This window comes from Leptosomus discolor, chromosome 19 (genome assembly GCF_034619465.1).
Source record: "Leptosomus discolor isolate bLepDis1 chromosome 19, bLepDis1.hap2, whole genome shotgun sequence".
NCBI lineage: Eukaryota > Metazoa > Chordata > Aves > Leptosomiformes > Leptosomidae > Leptosomus > Leptosomus discolor.
The window spans coordinates 8,042,608-8,062,453 of record NC_141409.1 but is presented as its reverse complement, the minus strand read 5'-3'; the positions used below and the strand labels follow the sequence as shown (position 1 = coordinate 8,062,453).

The window sequence follows — 19,846 nt, the reverse complement described above, 5'->3', positions numbered from 1 at the left end:
CCCTTCCCCAAGATGGCGTCGCAGACGTCGCCCCTCTCCAAGATGGCGGCGGGGCGGCCCCGCCCCCTGGCGGCCGAGCAGGGCGGCCGCGCCCGGTGTCGCCGGTGTCCTTGCAGCGGGCGGCGGCGGGGGCCGCGGGCAGGCGCGGAGCCATGCTGGCCTTCGTGGCGAGGGCTGTGGTAAGTGCTAGCCGCGCTCCGAGGGCTGGGGCGCCGCGGGGGACACCGTGGGGGGCGGCCTCCAACCGGTCCGGGACGGGGCGGGGGGCGTGACACGGCGGCCGGGCCGCGCCACCCGCCGGAGGGTCGACAGCGGGCCGGGAGGGAAGGGGCTGGAGGCGGCCGGGTGGCCCCCGGGGCTTCCCCGTGCCGGGCAGGCGGCACACGGCTCCCGGCCAGCCCCGGGGCCTCGACAACGGGCCGGAGCCGGCGGCGGGCAGCAGCGGCCGGGGCGCGGGCCTGAGCCACGGCCCCGCCGCACGGGTGTCACGGGCTGGTGCTGCCGCGGGGGCCTCCGCCAGCCGCTCGCTGCCGCTTCGAGCTGCCCAGGGGCGTTTAGAAGGGGCAGGGGAGGAGGTGACTCCGAGGGTCCAGCACAAAGGCCCACCCTGGCCCCATCCGTGGCATTGCCGCTGCCGGCGTCCGGCACCGCTCTAAACCTGGAGGAGAAACACGGCTTCCTCGGTTAGGGCCATAAGGACGGTGGTTAAGGCACGCTGCGGGCACGTGTTTCTCTCAGACGAGGGTCCCGGTTGTGAGGAGGGGTGGCAGGGGCTTGGCCACCAGCAGGGAGCCACGAGAGCGCTGCTTATCGCGGGTGGCAGGGAGGGACACGCTGCTGAAGCTGATCCCCCACGCTGGCTGGGTTTCTTCGTGTGCCTTGAGGCAGCGCTGCGCAGTGGAGCGTTCACCGGAGCTGTCAGAGACGGAGGGCTCCGGGCTGGATGACCGCAGGGAAGGTGGATGCCAGCCATGGCTGGTCAGGGGTGAGGGAAGCCCAAGCAGCAGCTCTCTGGGGCTGCAGGCTTCACCTTTCAAACATGCCTTTTCCTGCAAGCACGGGGAAGGCTACACACGCAGCAGAGCTGTCAGCCCCACGCCCGGTCTTAGCAACTGTTTATTGCAAACACTGACGGATCCCGGGGAGGAGGAGGAGGCAGAGCGGTAGGACAGCAGCTACCTGATGGATTCAATCCCAGAGACACTTTCTGAGGGGCCAGGCAGGGCTGGTCGTCTCTCGGCTTGAGGGAGTGTCCAGCTTCCAGTTTAAAAATAAAAGAAAAAGACAAACCTCTGTCATCTGACACTAAATGTTGCGGCTGTGCTGGGAATCAGACACTGCTCTGAAATTCCTCCTGCCCCCCAGCCCTAGGCTGCAGGTGGATTTCCCACCAGCTTTGCAGGCTCTGGAAAAGGTCATCTGGCACATTGGAACGTGGCTCGGGAGCAACGCCAGCCCGCGAGCTGGCCATGTCTGCACGCCCCGCTCTCCGCTGGTGTTCGTTTTCCCTGTTGCTTGTGGGGAAAGGTGGACTGTTGCTCTGTTTGCTGCCAGCTGCCTCCTCTGTTCAGCTGCTGTTTGTCCTCCCACCAAACACTAGAGTTTGACCTCAAACCAAACAAGCAGAGGACGTAAAAGAAGAAAGATACAAACCCACTCTACCTTTTAACATGCAGTGTTTTCAAACTGGGATTTTTGTTGTTAACCCAGAAAAAATCTGAAACTATTTGTTCGGAATCATCTTACTTGATCTTAGCTATGTCAAAGACTACGCTTGTCTGCCCCTCAGTCGATCAGACAGACATGAAGCAGGGGGTGACATTCCTTGTTCTGCTGTTGCCCTGATTTGGAGATACCCTAGATACCCTTTTTTTTTTTTTTAAGGATTGACAACCCAGAACTCTCCAAAGACTCAGCTTGCACAAGGGCAGTTAAGATACTGCCTCTAGACCCAAAGTGAATCTGCTCCCATCTCCAACTAATGCTGCCGTCACCTACAGTGATGCTGCGTCGCTGTCCAGTCCCTGCTGGAGAGCCGTCCTCATGACACCCTCTGGCCACCTTTGCCCGAGCAAAGGGACTAAATTCCCCGTTGCCCACATAAGCCCACTCAGCCTGTCCCATGTGGTGACAGCCCACAGCGTCACCTGCTCCCACAGCCTAAATGGGGGTCTCTCCTGACTGATGTTCAGCCTTTTCTCGCAACAGCCGCTGCAGTTTCATGGTCCAGGCAAAGGCTGAGGGAAACGCTGTCGCCAGCACCTTCACTTCTGCCATGGCTGGAGGCCCAGAGCTATTGATCGGAGGGAGACTCTGCCCACACGGTATTGATCAGCAAGCACCAACTGGGCAATGCAGGGCTGACAGTCAGGGGCCATGGGGGGGGGGGGGCTTCCCAGAAAGGCACCTTCATGGCAGTCGATGCAAACTGATGGTCTGATGACCCCCGTCCTCTCCTGAGCCTGTGCCTGGCCTTGAGCCCTCTGATCAGAGCAGTCATGTGGCAGTTTGCTAATAAGGTGACGCCCTGCATGGGCAGCACATTGTCAGGGGGAAGAGGAAACCGAGACAGGCCGAGGGAGAGGTTTACGATCTTTTCTGTCCTACCAGCCATGGATAGGAAGCAGAAGCAAGCAGAGAAGGTACAGTATGCCCACACTGCCATGATTAACACCTTTCATTTCTTCCCAGCCCCGCTCTTCTTTCATGCTTCAGTAATTCCCCCTTTCCTTCTCCAAACCTTGACCTCATAATTCTTGCCAGGTCCTACAAAGACCATAGGGCATTTTCTCTGGGGGCTCAGCACCATGCAGAGGCTTTGTCACCTTGCAGATTTAGCTCTTTCTTTCTTCTTCTCTGTGCTTAACTGCTGGGAGGAGGTGGGGAAACAGCTATTTTCTTATTGCCTTGGAGATCAAAGGGAATGTTCTCACTGGCCTCAGTACACTGATGGTACAAAGTCCAGAGTCCTGCAGGAGAGTGTCTGATTCAGTAGATCCAATGGAGGGGGAGGAGCAGAGGGACCTGAAAACCTTTGGAGTACAATTTAAACATCTTCAAGCTAAAGGATATCCAACCCTGTTCATCCAAGAGGATGTTGTTATTCTTTTGGAGGAAAGCTGGCAAGTTAACTTCCTGGTTAGCAACTGGGTTTGCTCTGTTTCATTTCTCCGCCCAGGGAAACGGTACGGTGCTTTCTAAGGCTTTCACTCCTACGTGACCCTATCAGATCCCAGGAGTCTGTTAGCATCACCCACAATTTCCTGAACACCTCTCCCTGTTCCCTTTCCAAAGGCTCCTGTAATTTGGCCAGTCCCATAGTGGTACAGCTGGGTAGAGGTTCTCTTAATATAGCTGGGTCCTCCAGCAACTGGGAGGCTCACCAGCATAAAGGAGCGTTGCCCCAAGGCCTACGTATCACAGCCAGTCCTTCCCTGGCCATCGCTGGTGATGTGTGATCCCCGGCCAGTCAGAGAAGAGGTGTTTTAATCCTGCCCCAAACTTACCTAATGCTGCTTCCTCAAAGCCCAAAGGGTAGCATTTGATTTGGCACATGGGTTCTGCTTAACCTTCTAGCCTTACACTGTTGTAAGAAGTAATGAAACGGTTCCTGACAGTACATAAGATGAATATTTCTTCCACGACTTTCTTCCTTCCCACTTGCCATGGGATGGAAAGGTTTAACTTTGTTGAACGCATGGGGACTATCAGCTGGAAGGTGCCCAGAGAGTGGGAGAAGTATCATTACCCTGGCAGCACTTCCTCTGAGCTGAGAATCGGTATCTTGGGAGATCAAGATTCTCCTTTACAGCTTTTCTGGATGTCCTACAACCATCTCTAGCATGCAGTCAGTAAACACGTGCCTTGCATTGGCGCTGCGTGTGCTCTGCTCCTGTGCTGAGGCCTCTGATGAGACAGAGATGTTGGGATAGAGACTCCCAGATCCAGGTTATTTGCTAGTTTGTGCACATAGGGGGGAAGTTTTGTCTCGACATTTGCTCTGTGCTTTGCAGGCCAGGCCCTACGGCCTGCTGAAGCCGACAGCTTTAGGCAAGATCCCAGGCAGATTCCAACTTCATCAGGAAGCGCTGCCCCATCTCCCTGTGCCGCCGCTCCAGCAAACGCTGGACCGCTACCTGCTGGCTCTGGAGCCCATCATCAGTGAGGAAGAGCTGAACCACACGCAGGAGCTGGTGGCTGAGTTCCGCAAGCCGGGAGGCGTCGGGGAGAGGCTGCAGAAAGGCCTGGAGAGAAGAGCCAAGAAAACAGAGAACTGGGTAGGTCTGGGACTCTGGTGCCAGGCCCTGGTTAGGGAGGGTGGAGGTCTGATGCACCTCTCCAATGTCCTGGCTGCATCCGCTGGCACCTGTTTTTATGGCACCACAGTCATGACCAGGCTGCTGCTGACCTCCCTGAGCTGTGCAGGCTCCTCTCCAGGACTTGGGTGAGCAGAACAGGGAGTTGCTGACCCTGTCTGTGGCTGCTGAAGCCTCTAACCTGTTAGCATCACACAGCTGCCCCAAGAAGTTGAAGCAAACCCTCTGCTCGAGCCCTGCACCAAGAGCCCCCACTGCCCTGCTCAAATCCCCCTCTACCCTTCCACGTGCAAAGCGTAAAAACCCAAGCAGTTGGTTTGCAACACGTGGGGCAGAACTGGGGGCAGGATGCTGAGACGGTACAGCTGGGCTTGGGTCAAACAGCAGCAGATGCCATGCCTGCATGTTGCCTTTCTCCATCCCAGCTCTCAGACTGGTGGCTGAAGACCGCTTACCTGGAGTATCGCCTGCCAGTTGTGGTCCACTCCAGCCCAGGCGTGGTTTTACCTAAGCAGGATTTTCTGGATCGACAAGGTCAGCTCAGGTAAAGTCCTTTCTTACCTTCCCCTAGTTTTCAGATGGCATGAGCTATCTCTGCTGGACAGGGAGGAGCGTGTTCAGGCTGATTGGGAAAAAGAGTAATTATCATGTGATCCCCAAGTTTGATAGCTGTCTGTGCTGTGCAGGAGGGCTGTGCAGATAAGGAGAGGCTGCCAGGCTGTAAGGAAGCTCCTGGTTGGACCAGACGAAATATTTCATCAAGGGGGAAAACCAAAATGTCCAGTGGTTCAGATACTAAACAGGGGCTAAAACCCCACATTTCGGTCTTTGCTCTGGCACAGCTCTTCGTTGCAAGATGGCCAAATCACTGGCTGGAGGCACTGTGAGGATGTATCTGACACACTAAAGACTAAGAGGCACTAAGATTGTGTGTGCAGTTAAAGGCCTGCTGCAGGAACTGTCATTGTCTCTTCCTGCAGGGGACTGTCCCCTGTTGTGTCATTTCACTTGTGACTTCAGTTTTGGAAAACAACAGTGACCAGCCTCTCCACTCTGAGCTCTTCCCTGCAATCAGACCGTGCCACGTCCTCTCTTCCTTGTGGTCTCCCTTTGATTTTTAACCACCACGACCAGTGTGTTAAATACACTTGCAAAGCTTTAGCATTGACCTTTATACAGTTACCTGTGCCACAGTTACCAGTCATCGCTGCTCTGGCAGGTCAAAAGTACCAGCCAGGGGAGCAGTGAGGCTGAGAACAAATCCTCCCTTGGACACCCCTGAGCAGGGGTGCAGGAGGTGAACCTCACAGGGACAGTGCAAGACTAGACAAACATCTTAGGAAGCTCTCTCATATTACTCACTCTCAAGTTATCCAAATGGAAGATAAGACCTGGAGCACTACCCGTGCCCCAACCAGTGGAACTGAGCAGCTGCATAAGAATCTGGGCTCCCACGTGAAATACAATCTAAATGTGTGTTTGCGTAGTTTGTGGCAGCAGAAAGAAGTTTGACAACGTGGCTTGAGACTAAAGCTACAGAAACCAGGAGGCAAGTTTAGAAAGTGGAGTTCTCCATTCCTTAATCTGGCAACACTGCTGGCTGAAAGCAAGTCGGCTAACCTCTCCCCCATCTCCCCCTCAAGCCCTAACTCCGCTCCCAGGCTGTCTGCTGTCTGGAAAGGAACACTGGCTCTCTCGCTGTTTCCCAGCTGTTTTACTTCCTCAGGTTTTGCAATAAAGCCAGGAAATTTTCATTGAAAACTTCTTTGCAGGATGTCTTATTTGTTTAACGGCCCTTAGGTTCTTGGAGTTTTGTCCTTTGATCTTTACTAGGGACGGGAAGGCTGAGCGAATGTAGATGACACTGCCTGCAAATGCCAAATCCTCGCGCCACTTTAAAGCCTTTGAAGCTCAGCTGACTGCAACCCCTTGTCACAGTGACCTCCTGCCTCCTTCCTCCCGTGCGTGGGTGGGAGCTCCCAGGTCAGAGTAGGCCAACCTGTCACTCCCAGCTAAGCAGTTTGTCACAGCTGCCCTCCCTGCTGGGAGTTGGCATTGGCAGTGTTTATGTTGATCCTGGTAAACAGAACACCTCAGCGTCAGCATGCAGCATGTCTGCATTTGTTTCAGATCCCTCAGTGCCAGAGGAATGCTCTTAAGAGTTGCATTAGCAGCAGAACATTCATCAGGTAGGAACTAAATCAGCAGTGGTGAGTCTTGGATGCAGGGAGGTACAGCTGTGTCTTGGCTTGAAACTCAGAGGTGGCCCCTGGCCAGAGAAGGGCAGAAATCCCCTTTTATTGGTGCTGTTTTCATGCTAAGAGTCAGAACTAGGATGTAATAAAATCACAACACATCAGTAAAAAATGCTGCTGTTAGAGGGTCATCCATGCATCTGGACTGAACCCTGCTTTCTTGAAAGTTGTCCAGAGTTCCTTGCTTATACAGTAAAACACACAAAGAGTGCTACCTGGTAGGACTGTCTGGCAATCTCAAATCACAACCCCAGAGCGGCTGTATCAGCTAACCGGAGATGGGCGCACTAGGGGCTTGGCAGAAAGGGTGAACTTTCTAAGGAGCAGAGAGAAGCTCTGCTAGCCCTCCTCTGCTAGTTCCTCAGCCCCAGATGTTCTGTGTTTGAATCTCATCTTGTTATATTTGATATTTTTCCAGGTTCGCTGCCAAGCTGATCGAGGGTATCCTGGATTTCAAGACCATGATTGACAAGTGAGTTAGTCACCCTCCTGACTTCTCACGTGTTCCTTACTGTCACAGAGCCTAGTCAATAAATCTCCCTTCCAAATAGAGAGGCAAGAGAAGACAGCACATATTTGAAAAGAGACATTGTAATCAGTGTCACTGCTCACTGCCAAGTTCACCACCGCTGGAAAAAAAAGCAAATTTCTTTCTTCATGTTTTTTGTTTATCTTAATACTTTCATTGGCACATGTACGTGCTTAGAGGGAGCAAGCCTGACTGACAGTCCTGTGGAGCTACATACTTTTGTTTGCCCACAGAACAAGTTACAGCTCAGGCAGCAGGAATGTGTTTCTCTCGTTTTGGGTTTCTGGTGTTTCTCATCTCCCAGCTAGACGGGATGAGCTACAGAGAAACTTGTTCCTCCCAACCTTTTTTCTTCTGATCACCACAAACCTCTGCTGAACGTGCCTTATTTGTGTTCCAAAAAGACATTTACCAACACATTACCAACATCACACCTTTGCATCCAAATTCAGACACGGCCCAGGGCCAGCCGTGACAAGGGTAGTTGGAATATGACTGCTCAAGTGATCGACTGAGTCCCAGCCTAGTTCATGAGTCATAGACAGCGCATCAGACACGCACCGCTCAAAATTATAGCTGAAAACCTCTTTTCTGCCGTTTCACAGGAAACGATACATCTCCCAGTATACTGTGCCCTGGCTGCTTCTCTGCAGGCAGCATGGTGTATATAATACACTCTGTAGTAGGTCCAGAGATCTTTCTCTGGTGTTACAGAGAGGACAGTGGTTTTCCCCTTCCCAAAGGAAAGGCCAGCAAACAGACATTTTTTGTAGCGCCTGCTACGGAAGCTGATAGGAATGGGGAAGGATGGCCCCTTTTTTACAGCACCAGCACCAACACATTTGGGTCTTGCTGGAGCGAGCGACAGCAGCTGCGTGGCTGAGCCTGTGCCTGCCCTGTGTGGGGAGCACAGGCCTTCTCACTGATCTAGTTTCTCTCACTCTTCCTCCTCACCTTGCCGCGTCTCCAGTGAGACCCTTCCAGTGGAGTACATGGGTGGGAAGCCCCTCTGCATGAACCAGTACTACCAGATCCTCTCATCCTGCCGCATTCCCGGGCCCAAGCGGGACTCCATTGTCAACTACGCCAAAGGCAAAAAGCAGTCGAGACACATCACAGTGGTTCACAACTTCCAGGTACGGCAGCTGCTGAGCTTTCCAGGTTTGTTTAGATGCAGGTGTCCCTTTCAGCTAGCTGTGGTCCAGAGGAAAGGAAACGACAGAAAGTCTCTGCCCACAAGGTTTGCTTCACTGAGGATTCGTTCCTGCTCCCTTTATCCCCTTGGGCCTTAGCTGGCCAACAGCTGGGAATGCCACGTGCGAGCAACAGACTACGAGGCAGAAAAACACCCTCTTCCCCTTTCTTGTGCTTGCAATTCTGTCTCTCAAAGCCCAGAGATCATGTCTGGAATTGGAAATTGCAAGTGGAAATTAGGTAACAAACCCTACCACCACAGCTGAGCCTCAGAAATGGGAATTCCTCATGTGTTTTGGCCCTCATTACAGTGTTTTATGAGCTGCTTAAAACCTGGACTGTATTTACGCCCTGCAAGGGAAGTTGGACTTGGGTCTCTCATTTCTGAGCACCCTTCAAAGGTCTGCTTACAAGCTGCGTTCTTAGGTCAGGTCTTACCTTCTCAAAGTGCCTGTTCCCTGTTTCTGGGGCTGGACAATAAAGATCTTCTCTCACACTCTGTCTCTGTCCTTGTTCACTCTTCTCACCTTCAGTTCTTTGAGCTGGATGTTTACAACAGTGACGGAAGTCCCCTTACCACTGACCAGCTCTTTGTTCAGCTGGAGAAGATATGGAACACATCCCTCCAAACAAACAAAGAACCTATTGGGATCCTCACCACCAACCACCGAAACAGCTGGGCAAAAGCCTACAACAACCTTCTGAAAGGTCTGTAGAGCCCCTAACGTGCCAGTGCTAACAAACACCACGAATGCTCGAACTACCAACCTCACCGCTGTGCTCTGCTCAGTTCTTCCCTTTGAAAGCTTGTTCTGGACAGATAACGTGAGCTTTCCACCTCAAAGAAGCAACTTGATTTCATTGCAAAATATCGTTATTTTTGGTTTGGAAGGTACACAGGTGATGTCTGAAGCTTGGTTTTAGACCTGAAATCCTAGACGCTGTTGCCTCGCAAATGGGTGGGATGTAAGAAACACGAAAAAAGGAGGGCGAACGCAGCATGTTCCCATCTGTAACAACCCAGTTGGCTACAGTTTTAATAACTGTATACACCCCTAAGTGACCAGTAGTGCACTGAGGTACAATGGGAATCCACCACCGGGTCCTTCAAACCTGCTCTTTCAAATGTCAATCTCTCTCCAGTCAGAATGCATTTTACAACCCCCCTTCCTTCTTTGCCGTTCATTTCCCTCCCAGATAAGACCAACAAGGAATCTGTGCGCACCATTGAGAAGAGCATTTGCACGGTCTGCCTTGATGCGCCGATGCCGCGGGTGTCTGAGGACATCTACAAGAGCCGTGTGGCTGCTCAGATGCTGCACGGCGGAGGCAGTCGCTGGAACAGCGGGAACCGATGGTTCGACAAAACCCTCCAAGTAAGTGCTGATGCCCTAAAGGTGCTGAAGAACACGGGTCTGGAGGAGATGCTTTTTCCTGAGACTGCAAAGGTCCATGAAATCCCAGAAACCTTTTGCAGGGAAGTCTTCCTCATATCAAGAGGGTGGAGAAATAGATGAGACAAGGTGTGGTGGCTGACAGGGTGAGATCCTGTGCAGTCACCACAAGCACTCATTGCTGCCTCAGGGACTTTTGTTTCTTTCATTGCCTCTGCCCACACTTATTCCGTGTAGCAGTTCTTTGTGTTCCTTGTAAATCAATTTTCTGCCTGCAGTGAACAATGCCTCGTCTGCTTGGAGGCAGCCCAAACGTAGGGAGGTCTGTTCCTTGTATCTCCTCTAGGCCTGTCACTTTTCCTGTTTCTGCCAGAAGCTGCCCAATGGCTTGTTTTATTTTTTCAAACAAGCTGCCATCCCACAGCATCCCTCTGATCTCTTCTCCGTTCAGTCTTGTCAAGAGCCTTCAACAGCAGCTGCTATTCAAGCTTCTCCTTTGTTAGTTGGTGTATCCTGGCTCGTGGATAGTAGCAATGATGCTTTCAAAGATTCTTCTTCTATCTGCTGAACTTGTTCATAATGTTTTCAGCTATTTTGTTTCTATTTGGAACTCTGCTGATAGAATAAAGCTTAGACATTCCAGCTAATTGAAAAGTAAGGGTAAGCCAGCACATGGTGTTATTATTCCTGTGTTACATGTGCATCTAAGTAAATCAAAACCATTGAACCCCTCTGTATTGCCAGGACACGGAGCACGCCAGTATATCTATCAGGCACACCCTTACCCAGGCAATTTTGCAATACTGTAACAGTGCTATCAGATCTTCTAGGCCTGCTGAAAGGCTTCCACTGCTGTTCTGCTAAATGAGACCTTCATGTTACCTTACCAGTGTGCAAGGACAGGATCACTGTCCGTTCTGATACAGAGCAGTAAGATAGTAAGATCTCTCTGGATAGCTCCTGCTTCACACACTGGACGTCTGTCCTCAACACTGTCCTGTCATGCTTTTCTCATAGTTCATCATCGCTGAAGATGGCTCCTGTGGCCTTGTATACGAGCATGCTCCCTCAGAAGGCCCTCCCATTGTTGCTCTCCTGGATCACATTGTGGAGTACACGTGAGTCCTGCCTCCTCTACTTTTCCTGAGCGTTGGAGGTAGGTTTTAAACCACCCGCTCCCCAAGAACATGCCTCTTCACAGCTTCAGGAGTTTGTTCTGGAGGAAGGGTAGTGGTGTGCTAGTGAGGTATTGCAGTTCTTGTATTTGTGATGAGAACTGAGTGGCCAAGCTACTCTGGGAAGTTTTGCTACTGCTTCCATTCTCGGGGAATTGCACTGTTGAGAGTGGGAGAGGAGTTTCTTTTGGGCAGAAGGCACAGAAGACGTTTCACTCCTACCCTTCAAAAACCACTGTAATGGCACTATGAAGGCTTTTTCAACCTGTGACTGGTATCACAAGGTGTTAGGGAAGATCTCTGGTGCATTCCTGCCCAGGTTCTGGTGTGCTTAGCTGAGCCTCACGTTAAAGGTCTGGTTAAACATAATCATTTCCCTATGCAGGAAGAAACCTGAGCTGGTAAGATCACCCATGATTCCTTTGCCAATGCCCAAAAAGCTGCGGTTTAACATCACTCCAGAAATCAAGACTGACATAGAGAAGGCAAAGCAGAACCTCAACATGTAAGTATGAAGCAGTGGAGAGGTCTGGTGAGTGACGGAGGGAGTAATTCATGTCCTGCTTTGGAATACGTCAGTGGTTTAAATGAAGCTTCCCCCGCTGCAGCCAGGCACTTTCCCAGTGACTTCTTGGGTCAATAGCATTGAACCCAGCTGAAAAGCCCAGTAAAGCCACCTGCCAGGAACAAAGTCAAAGGTGCTGGAAAGGGGTAATTACTGATCCATCCCATTTACTGAGAAAGAGCAAGGCTTTACTGGATCTAACAAGGGATACTGGAGCATAAACATGCACACACCCGCACCCATCTAACCTGGTGAAGATTTTCAGTAGTGGCCAAAAAAAAAGCTCATCTCCGTGTTGCTGCCCAAACAAATCTGTGTGATGGAGCTCTCTGTCCCTGCATACGTCCGATCCAGATAGCCTGTTCTCTCTGAGCCTTGTGAAAGCAAATCCATACCTTTATGTTACAAGAACAAGCAGCAGGCAAAGGAACGCTTCCTCTTTCTTTCCTTGCAGAATGGTCGAAGACCTGGATGTCAAAGTCATGGTCTTTCATCAATTTGGGAAAACCTTCCCAAAGTCAGAGAAGATAAGTCCTGATGCTTTTATCCAGCTGGCCTTGCAGCTAGCATATTACCGGTAAGACCACCAATAGGTAGCTTCTCAACCTCTTCCCTGTCAGACCCAAACGCGTAACGTTGATAAAGGTGGCACAGAGCAGTCTCTCGCAGGCTGCTGTGGCCTGGTTCCCGCGCGTTCCCCATGCACTGGGGCTGAGCAGCAGGTCTCACTTGTGGCAGCTGCCAAGCAACAAGGGAGGTTTGCCCCTCTGTGTGTGCACAGTCCTAGTAAGGAAGCATCAGAGGTCAGCTGCCGATGGGACTCGCTCACAAAGTCTTCCCCTTCCCCCCAGTTGTTCTGCTCCGCAAGAGGCCACTTCTCCCAGGGCAAACCCACTTCTGCGACTTTCTTCTCCATTTTCCAGGATGTACGGCCACGCCTGCGCCACATACGAGAGCGCATCGCTGAGGATGTTCCGCCTGGGCCGCACAGACACCATCCGCTCCACTTCTGTAGACTCTCTTAAGTTCGTGCAAGCAATGGACAGCCCTGACAAATCGGTGAGGATCTTGAAGAAGTGGAGTAAGGGGACTCCACTCCAGAAAGAGAGGAAAGCTACTTATTTGGCTAATCCTGTGTCAGCTGGTTTCAGCTAAGCAGAAGTGCACCCAATACGAAGTTGAGCTAAAACAGCTTCGAGTATATAGTTACACACCTTGGGTTTCATTTGGCTTTCCTTTCACATGTATTGAAAGCCTGGGAAACAACACGTGGACATTTCTGATCCCACCAAAAAGAAGAATGTCCCTTCTAAAAGTCTGTTTAGCCACTGAAACTAAGTGATGTTTCTGCTACTGATAGATAGAGAACTCCATTCAGAATGAAGTTACCCAGCCAAACAAAATGATTTAAAAAATAAATTTAGTAAATCTAAAAATTAGTCTAGTATAGACACAAGGCAGAAATGCCCTCCATCCTAGAGGAACAGCCAAAATGAGCTTTTCCATTCTGCAGAAAAACTTAGACAAATCTGTGTGTTCTCAGGACCAGGAGAAAGCAGACTTGCTGAGGAGAGCTACCCAGGCCCACAGGGAATACACTGATATGGTAAGTGTCCTCTGTGCAGCCAGACCTGGGGTTTTACCTAGCAAATGAGGGTTCTGGTGAAAGATAAGACCTTAAGAGCTTTCTCCGCTGACATAGCGATGTGGCTGTTAGTGCTGTTGCATCGGTCTAACTCTGATTTGACAGTGCTCTAGGCCAGGGACTCAATCCTTTCTCTCTAGCTAGTGGTTTAAATGTCCCTTGTGACTGACCTAAAGAAGAGAATATGAAAATAGCTTCACTTCTCACTGTCATTGTTGCTGATAAATACCAAGGTTGCATGAGGACAAACAAGAGGGAGTGCATAGGCAGGAACTGTGAGGTTAGTTCCACCTGTGCGTTTAATTTCACAGACCTTACAAACAAGGCTGACTATTGGTCCTAAAGGCAAGATCTAGTTTCCTTCTAACTTTAAAGATTTTGAGATTTTTTTGTTAAGTGTTCTCTTCTTTAACCCAAAGAAATCGATAGTTTTGCTCACTTGCCTGCTAGACAGGCTTTCATCTAGTCTCCCTTCCTTACAGGCAATAAGGGGCAATGCAATAGACCGCCACCTCTTAGGCTTGAAGCTTCAAGCTATCGAGGACCTCGTGAGCATGCCTGAACTCTTCATGGACACAGCGTACGCTGTTGCAATGCACTTCAATCTCTCAACTAGCCAGGTAGGACTCCTCTGAGCAAAGACAGAAGTGCACTCTTTTCCTTGCCTTTCTTCTCCATATTCCTCCTTCATTCTCTTCTGTTAGAAACAAACCTTCATTTGGGGACAGAAATTTTTAAGCCTGCTACGAATCCCATAAAGCTGCAGATCTGATCTTACAGCTGCCATAGTCCCTCTCAACCTTGTAAAAAATTAGCATAACGAAAGACAGGATCACAAGAAGTGTTTGGTGTCTAAATGCAAGTGAGATCCACTGAAGGCAGCTGCCAGAATAGCTTTATGTTCATCTGCTGTGCTGTCATTCTTACTGATACAGTTCTGCTTGTGACTTAGTACGAGCTTATCTTGGGGAGAAATGCTCCTTTGCAAATGCAGAGGAAAACACATTGCTACTAAATGGTAGAATCCAGCATGTGTGTGGTGGCAGGGGGGTCTGACCAAAAAAGCCCCTCTTCTAGAGCATTTTCAGGAGATGGCAGTTTCTTCTACTGCTGACAGAGCTGTTAGCATTTGATGGCTACATTTCTCTTTGACTGGTTAGAAGTTTTTAATCACATTGTCTCCACAGGTCCCAGCAAAGACAGACTGTGTGATGTGTTTTGGTCCCGTGGTTCCAGATGGCTATGGAATCTGTTACAACCCTATGGATGAACACATCAACTTTGCAATTTCAGCATTCAACAGCTGTGCCGAGACAAACGCAGCCCGCATGGCACATTACCTTGAGAAAGCACTGCTAGACATGAGGATCTTGCTCCAGTCCACTCCCAAATCCAAACTGTAAGAGGCAAACATGATGCAAAACCCCCAACTAAAGGGGCTCTCTCATGCACTGAAGTTCCCAGTTCCTCAGAAAGTGATCGAGGGGACAGCTTGCCCTGGAACCTAGGAGGACATCTACCCTTTGTTTTCAGCACGAGGTTTTGGAACAGCCATCCTCCAGGCTCCGTGGCGAGAGGAAACACTGTTGAAGTAGAACTGCCTGGTCCTCGCCCATCAATGCAAAGTGCACCCTCCTGTCCTCAAAGAGGACTGAGTATGATTTTTATGGAACTTACTCTAAAGGAATACAGAAAGCAGGGTCCTTACCAGTATCTAAATCCATTCGGTGAGGAAGGTAGTTGTTCTCCAGGAAAAGCAGGGAAGGTTTGTTATACGATGGAACTACTGTAAGACCAAGTCTTTTTACTGGTTTAGACTTCTGAAGAACGCAGCATCTTTCAAACTTGACTGAAGATTTTTCTGCTGCTCCAGCAAAACTTCACCATTGAACTTTAGCAAGGGGAGAAAGAAGTTCCAAAAGTCAGAGCAGATGCAGTCTCGTTAGGATGCACTGCGCTACTCATCCCCAGGCACTCGGGCCATTACATGCTTTACAGCCCTGGGAACGTTCCCTTCCCCTCATTTTAGGGCGCTGGGATCTCCTTTCTATTGCACTGACCCTATTAACAACAGAATATCATTTGCTACAAACAAAGATTTGTTGTTGTTGTTGTTGTTGTTCTGGGCTTTTTGTTACGCTTGCTGTTGTGGTCCTAGCCATTGATCTTCAGGCTGAGCATAAAGCTTTTTCCCCACAGAACCTCTACAGAACTTCTCTCTTGCACAGGTTTTGCTGGCTTTGGCTTCATGTACCTTAACAGGGCAACAGGCAGAGATGAGAAGGGATTGCCTATGCATTTAGCAGGACACTGGCTTCATTATACCTTTCTTTGTAATTGAGGAAAAGAAAGAGATACTGACCTTCTGTTTACTAGCCAGAAGGCCACGTGCCTAGTCTCCTTCAGGGCACTCGTGTTAACCCAATAGGGTTTTATACCTTGCTTTCAGAAACAACGTATTTGTTCATAATGTGTTAGGCCTAAGTTGTGGACAAATACGAATGTTTCTGATCAGGAACTCCAGAACATACTTCCATTTCTGGCCCAGAGAGTTCGAATCTGTTATAGCCAAAGGAAGAACAGCTGCAGAATCACCCTTCTTTCACATCACTCTGCTTTAACACGGCAGGAAATGGTGAAAAGCAGGAAGGTGGCTGAGAACACGTGGGCACTGTAGATGTTTGGGCACTGTGGCAGCCACTGGGCCTGCAGTAACAGTACAGCACCTTTTTCTGCCACTCTTGGGAGTTGGTTGTTTTTTTTTTTTTTTCCTTACTACAGCATTACTCAGATTTGTGCCAGCTCTATTCTGTGAGAGAATGATCTCATGATAGTGTTTTCATGTTCAGTTGACAAACTTGAGACAGTGAAAGATTATATAGGACGTTAACATACAATTGTAGCATAGGAATTTATGTAAGCACTACTTCCCATGAATCTGCCAGAATCCAAGCTCCTGGCTATACTTTTATTTAGTAAAACCATACGGTAATGAAGAATCCTAGTGCTATTTCTACAACATGAATTAAATATTTAAATTGCACACCCTTCAAGATGGGGCTGCTGGGACAGCACCATAAACAAGAAGCATTAGGAGTCGGATGGCCTGTTTTGTTAACAGGGAACTACTTGATCATAGTTGCTACTTTTCTAATCATAGAACAGCACAGGATGTGATCAAAGTGCCTTGGTGAACATTTATATCAAAAAATTTGCACTAAACCTGTTTAAAGTAAATGAAAAAACAAAATCATTCTAATTTGCTTCTTGAAAGACACAAGCCAACACAACTGCCTTTTTTCCTAAAAGGATGTTATTTCAAAGCTTCTACCTTACATCTAAATAAACCTTAAAAAGGAAAACGTAACAGAAACTCACCTGCACAGCCAGTGATTGTATGAACTGCCACTTTCACATCATCTACATGGATTTAGTTGATCTTTTAGAAGAATCCTGAATGGAGTGACATAGTCTAAAAAAAACCAGAAGGAGCACTACAAACCTGCAAACCCACTTCCCTGCTCTATTGGCGCATCTGTGTGGATTAGACTGAAAACTGCAAGAGGAAACTCAGTATTATCAAAGCATAAGTGACTGTAAATGCTACATAAGAGACCAAACCTTGCTGGAATAACATCTGGGTTTATGGAGCTTTTTACATTAAAAAAAAAAAAAAAATCCTTTTGCCAAAGTAATCCTCCCCCTGTACTGAATCAATCTGTTGCTAGAGGAGGAGTTATTTTTCCCTATCTGCAAGGCCTTCAACCCCTGATGCTACAGTATTGCCACTTAAGTGTTTGAGACTGGCCCTTTTCTACTTCTGTCTCAAAGGAAAGTGCCTATTAAAGATGAAGCAGAAGTACACGCTGCTGCATCTGTGAAGTGACTGTATCTCAGAAGGTGGGATTGATCTCTCCTGGATATCCCACTAGCTTCAGCAGAGTACAGCTGCAAGAAGCAGACTACCATGCTGAAAGAGATACAAGATTCATAAACCACTTAATGCATCCTTAATGATATATCGAGCTGAAATTCAGATGAATGAAGCTGATTTTTGAAGTGCTTGAAAGGACATTAAAATCATTACAAGGTTTTTCCTTTAAAAAGTCTTTTCTTATTGTGCAAGTTCTAAAATGTGATTTCCTTCAGAGTCATACCTTTGATTTTTTCGGTGTCAACTTACTGAATTTATTCTCCTCCCTGTTTCTGACTGTTTTATCAACAGATGTCCATTGTCTTAAAGGCACATTAAGTACAAGAAACTCAAGTTCCAGTAAAACTACCGATTTGGAACAAATAAGTTAAGAAATGCATAGACTGAAAATATTCAGATAACTCTTGGGGTATGAGTGCAATTTATGACACAGCCTGGTAGTGTTGCATGCTTTGCTGGTTAGCTGTGTTAAATAATGTTTCAGTAGTGTAATCCATGTCATGCAAAGTTTTGAAATGTTCTTTGAATAAACTGAAACACAATAAACAGATAAATGCTACAAAAAGGCTCAAATCTCCTTAGACACTGCAGAAGTTACATTACTACCCTTAAGGGAGGATGTTTGTGTGGGGACAGCAAGAACAGTGAACCACAGCATTCTGTCACCTTCCTTTTATTGTCTTATATCTCCATCCAGCCCCCTTGAGTACAAGGGAGGAATAGAAAGCATCTGCTGGCAAAGCCACATATTCCAAAGAAAATATTCCATTTCAGAAAACTAGTGGCAGGAGACTTCATACAAGTGTAGGATAATAAGGCAGAGCTCAAAACTTTTTCCTGCACAGCACCATTTAGTTAAGAAAATCCACGGGATCACTAAGGAATTTCTACTGTATCGAGTATTGCAAAGATTTCTGGAAAGGTACAGCAAAAGTAGGCAGAAGATGCAGATTACAAATAACTCACAGAGAACACAGGAGAGTTTATTACAGTGTCTTACAAGAGCTCTTCTTCCTGTCCCTTACTCCTAAGAATTACTGTAGGAAGCTTGGGTTTGAAGGCAACATGAAGTGGAACAGCTTTTTACACTACACTGCTCTCCACGAGGAGATGAAACCTCTTCCCTGGGCTTTAGTTCTCAATAGGTGCTTCCACATATAATTTTTCCAGCAGTCTGTCCTAAGAGCTTAAGAGAGGCTAGGGAAGTGCCAGCAACTCTTGAAACACTCCACTCTTTCAGCCTTGTCCTTGGGGAAGAGAGGTGTGATCTCCCTCCTGGCTTTGTAAGTTAACTTACAAGAGATATAAAGAGAAAATACATAGTTTTGCAAGACGTTAAGTGATTAGTACCGGCTTTCAAATTGAAACGTACGGTACCACCATGTCCTGTGGTCTATCTGGTGTCCTGTCTTACTTTAATAGAGCTGTCCTAAGTCAAATCAAAAGTCCTTGTGAAAACTGCAAGATGCCTCTTTATTCTGATGCACCTGCAAAGCAGATCCAGTGCTCAGGTCCTTCAGATGTTAACAGGATTGCTCATGACTAAACAGTTCTTAAAAAATGTTTTCTGTAACAACTGAAAACAGTTAATTTACTACTCATAGCTACATAAACACAGGAATTTAGACAGCCTTCATTCCTGATCTCCTAGATCAGGATCACCGCTTTCTACAGTTAACACTCTGGTTGTCCAACAGTTTCCAGAGCAGCTCGCACTCCGTATGAACACACAAACCTCTATGGCAACAGGCACAGATGAAAACTTAAAAAAATAAAAATAATCAAGATGAACAGAAACACATCTCACTTCAAGCAGCTTTATAATGCAGGAGTCTGATTAAAGTGGAGATCATAAAACAGGCAGCAAGACCACGATGTGACAGTCATTTTACCTCTGCTCACATGACTGCATCGAAGGCACACCGATGACCTTTGAGCCAGTTCAGAAGCTGTCCTTTATCTGTGAAAGTTCAAGTCAATTGTGCTTTGAATAAATACTTCTCTGTAGTTACACTTGAACTGCTGCATTATATACTAGAAATACAGAAAGTGTCCATGCACAGCCCTGAAGCACTTTGAGTATAGCCCTTGCCAGGTTAACTCATGGGTCACAGAAGTCGTAGGCATCACCAGCACACACAGATGGCAGGCACACTCCCACAGAGACACGGCATCCAGAGAGCTGACCGGCCAAACGAAGAATCAGAATGGAAGAAGGATGGAAAGCAAAACTTGCTTGTAGGAGTTCAGCATTCAAGGTTACTACTGCAGAACCCAACCAAGCCACTGTAATAACTGGCTGGAGCCTCTGCTAGGACAAGCTCACTACTGGAGTTCACAGTTGGATTCTAACAGGGCTGTTCAAGAAGTAATTCAGACAGCAGCTGAGCTAGTTATTAGTCATTTGCCTTGTTATTCATTTACGGTTGTCACTTTGTTCATTCTTAAAAATCCTTCCCTTCAGTTTTAACAGGAGAAAAAAAAAAAAATCCAGTGCTTAAGACAGAGACTAGCAACTGAATTTTGTAAGGCTTTGGGCTGACTCTCCCTGGAGCACAGCACTGCTTATAACCAACGGGCTTTCGAGTGCCATCGGTAGCACACTCAGTACAACAACAGAAGCTGTACAGATCACAGCAACCCTGAGGTAATAAAAGTATAAAGGAAGAGATGGAATAAACGTGAGATATGTATGATAATCTTGCAACCTAGAAGAGATTCTGAGAAAGACACTCTTGCTAATTACACAACAGGAGCAGCAGTGAAAAAAAAAAAAGTCAGTATATTTCAGTTTTTCCTTTGTTTTACACACACACTCCCCTTAATGGTATCCGTGCAG

The 19,846-nt window shown here is 48.1% G+C and overlaps 1 protein-coding gene across 5 annotated transcripts; it reads left to right on the top strand.

Annotated features, from left to right (window-relative positions):
• The first annotated feature begins 141 nt into the window (after nt 1–141).
• CRAT (carnitine O-acetyltransferase) lies at nt 142–17,566 on the top strand. 5 transcript variants are annotated; one of them, XM_086475628.1, is made up of 14 exons: nt 142–179; nt 4,014–4,166; nt 4,751–4,860; nt 6,990–7,043; nt 8,071–8,236; nt 8,828–9,002; nt 9,492–9,670; nt 10,706–10,806; nt 11,249–11,368; nt 11,883–12,005; nt 12,352–12,487; nt 12,972–13,034; nt 13,556–13,693; nt 14,261–17,566. In XM_086475628.1, exons 1-14 carry the CDS (start codon nt 153–155, stop codon nt 14,474–14,476), a joined length of 1,761 nt encoding a protein of 586 aa, XP_086331754.1. In that variant the 5' UTR covers nt 142–152; the 3' UTR covers nt 14,477–17,566. The 5 variants fall into 5 exon arrangements, with proteins under 5 accessions (XP_086331754.1, XP_086331753.1, XP_086331751.1 ...); XM_086475627.1 differs by having other exon boundaries at nt 4,014–4,277; nt 4,742–4,860; nt 13,556–13,621; XM_086475625.1 differs by having other exon boundaries at nt 4,014–4,277; nt 4,742–4,860.
• The last annotated feature ends 2,280 nt before the right edge of the window (nt 17,567–19,846 follow it).

Bases quoted from the DNA above. Each gene is read 5' to 3' on its own strand.
- CRAT (XM_086475624.1), top strand. From the start codon at position 2,499: ATGTGGCAGTTTGCTAATAAGGTGACGCCCTGCATGGGCAGCACATTG. The intron at 2,643-4,013 runs GTACAGTATGCC...TGTGCTTTGCAG, and splicing joins AGCAGAAGCAAGCAGAGAAG to GCCAGGCCCTACGGCCTGCT. The intron at 11,369-11,882 runs GTAAGTATGAAG...CTTTCCTTGCAG, and splicing joins GCAAAGCAGAACCTCAACAT to AATGGTCGAAGACCTGGATG.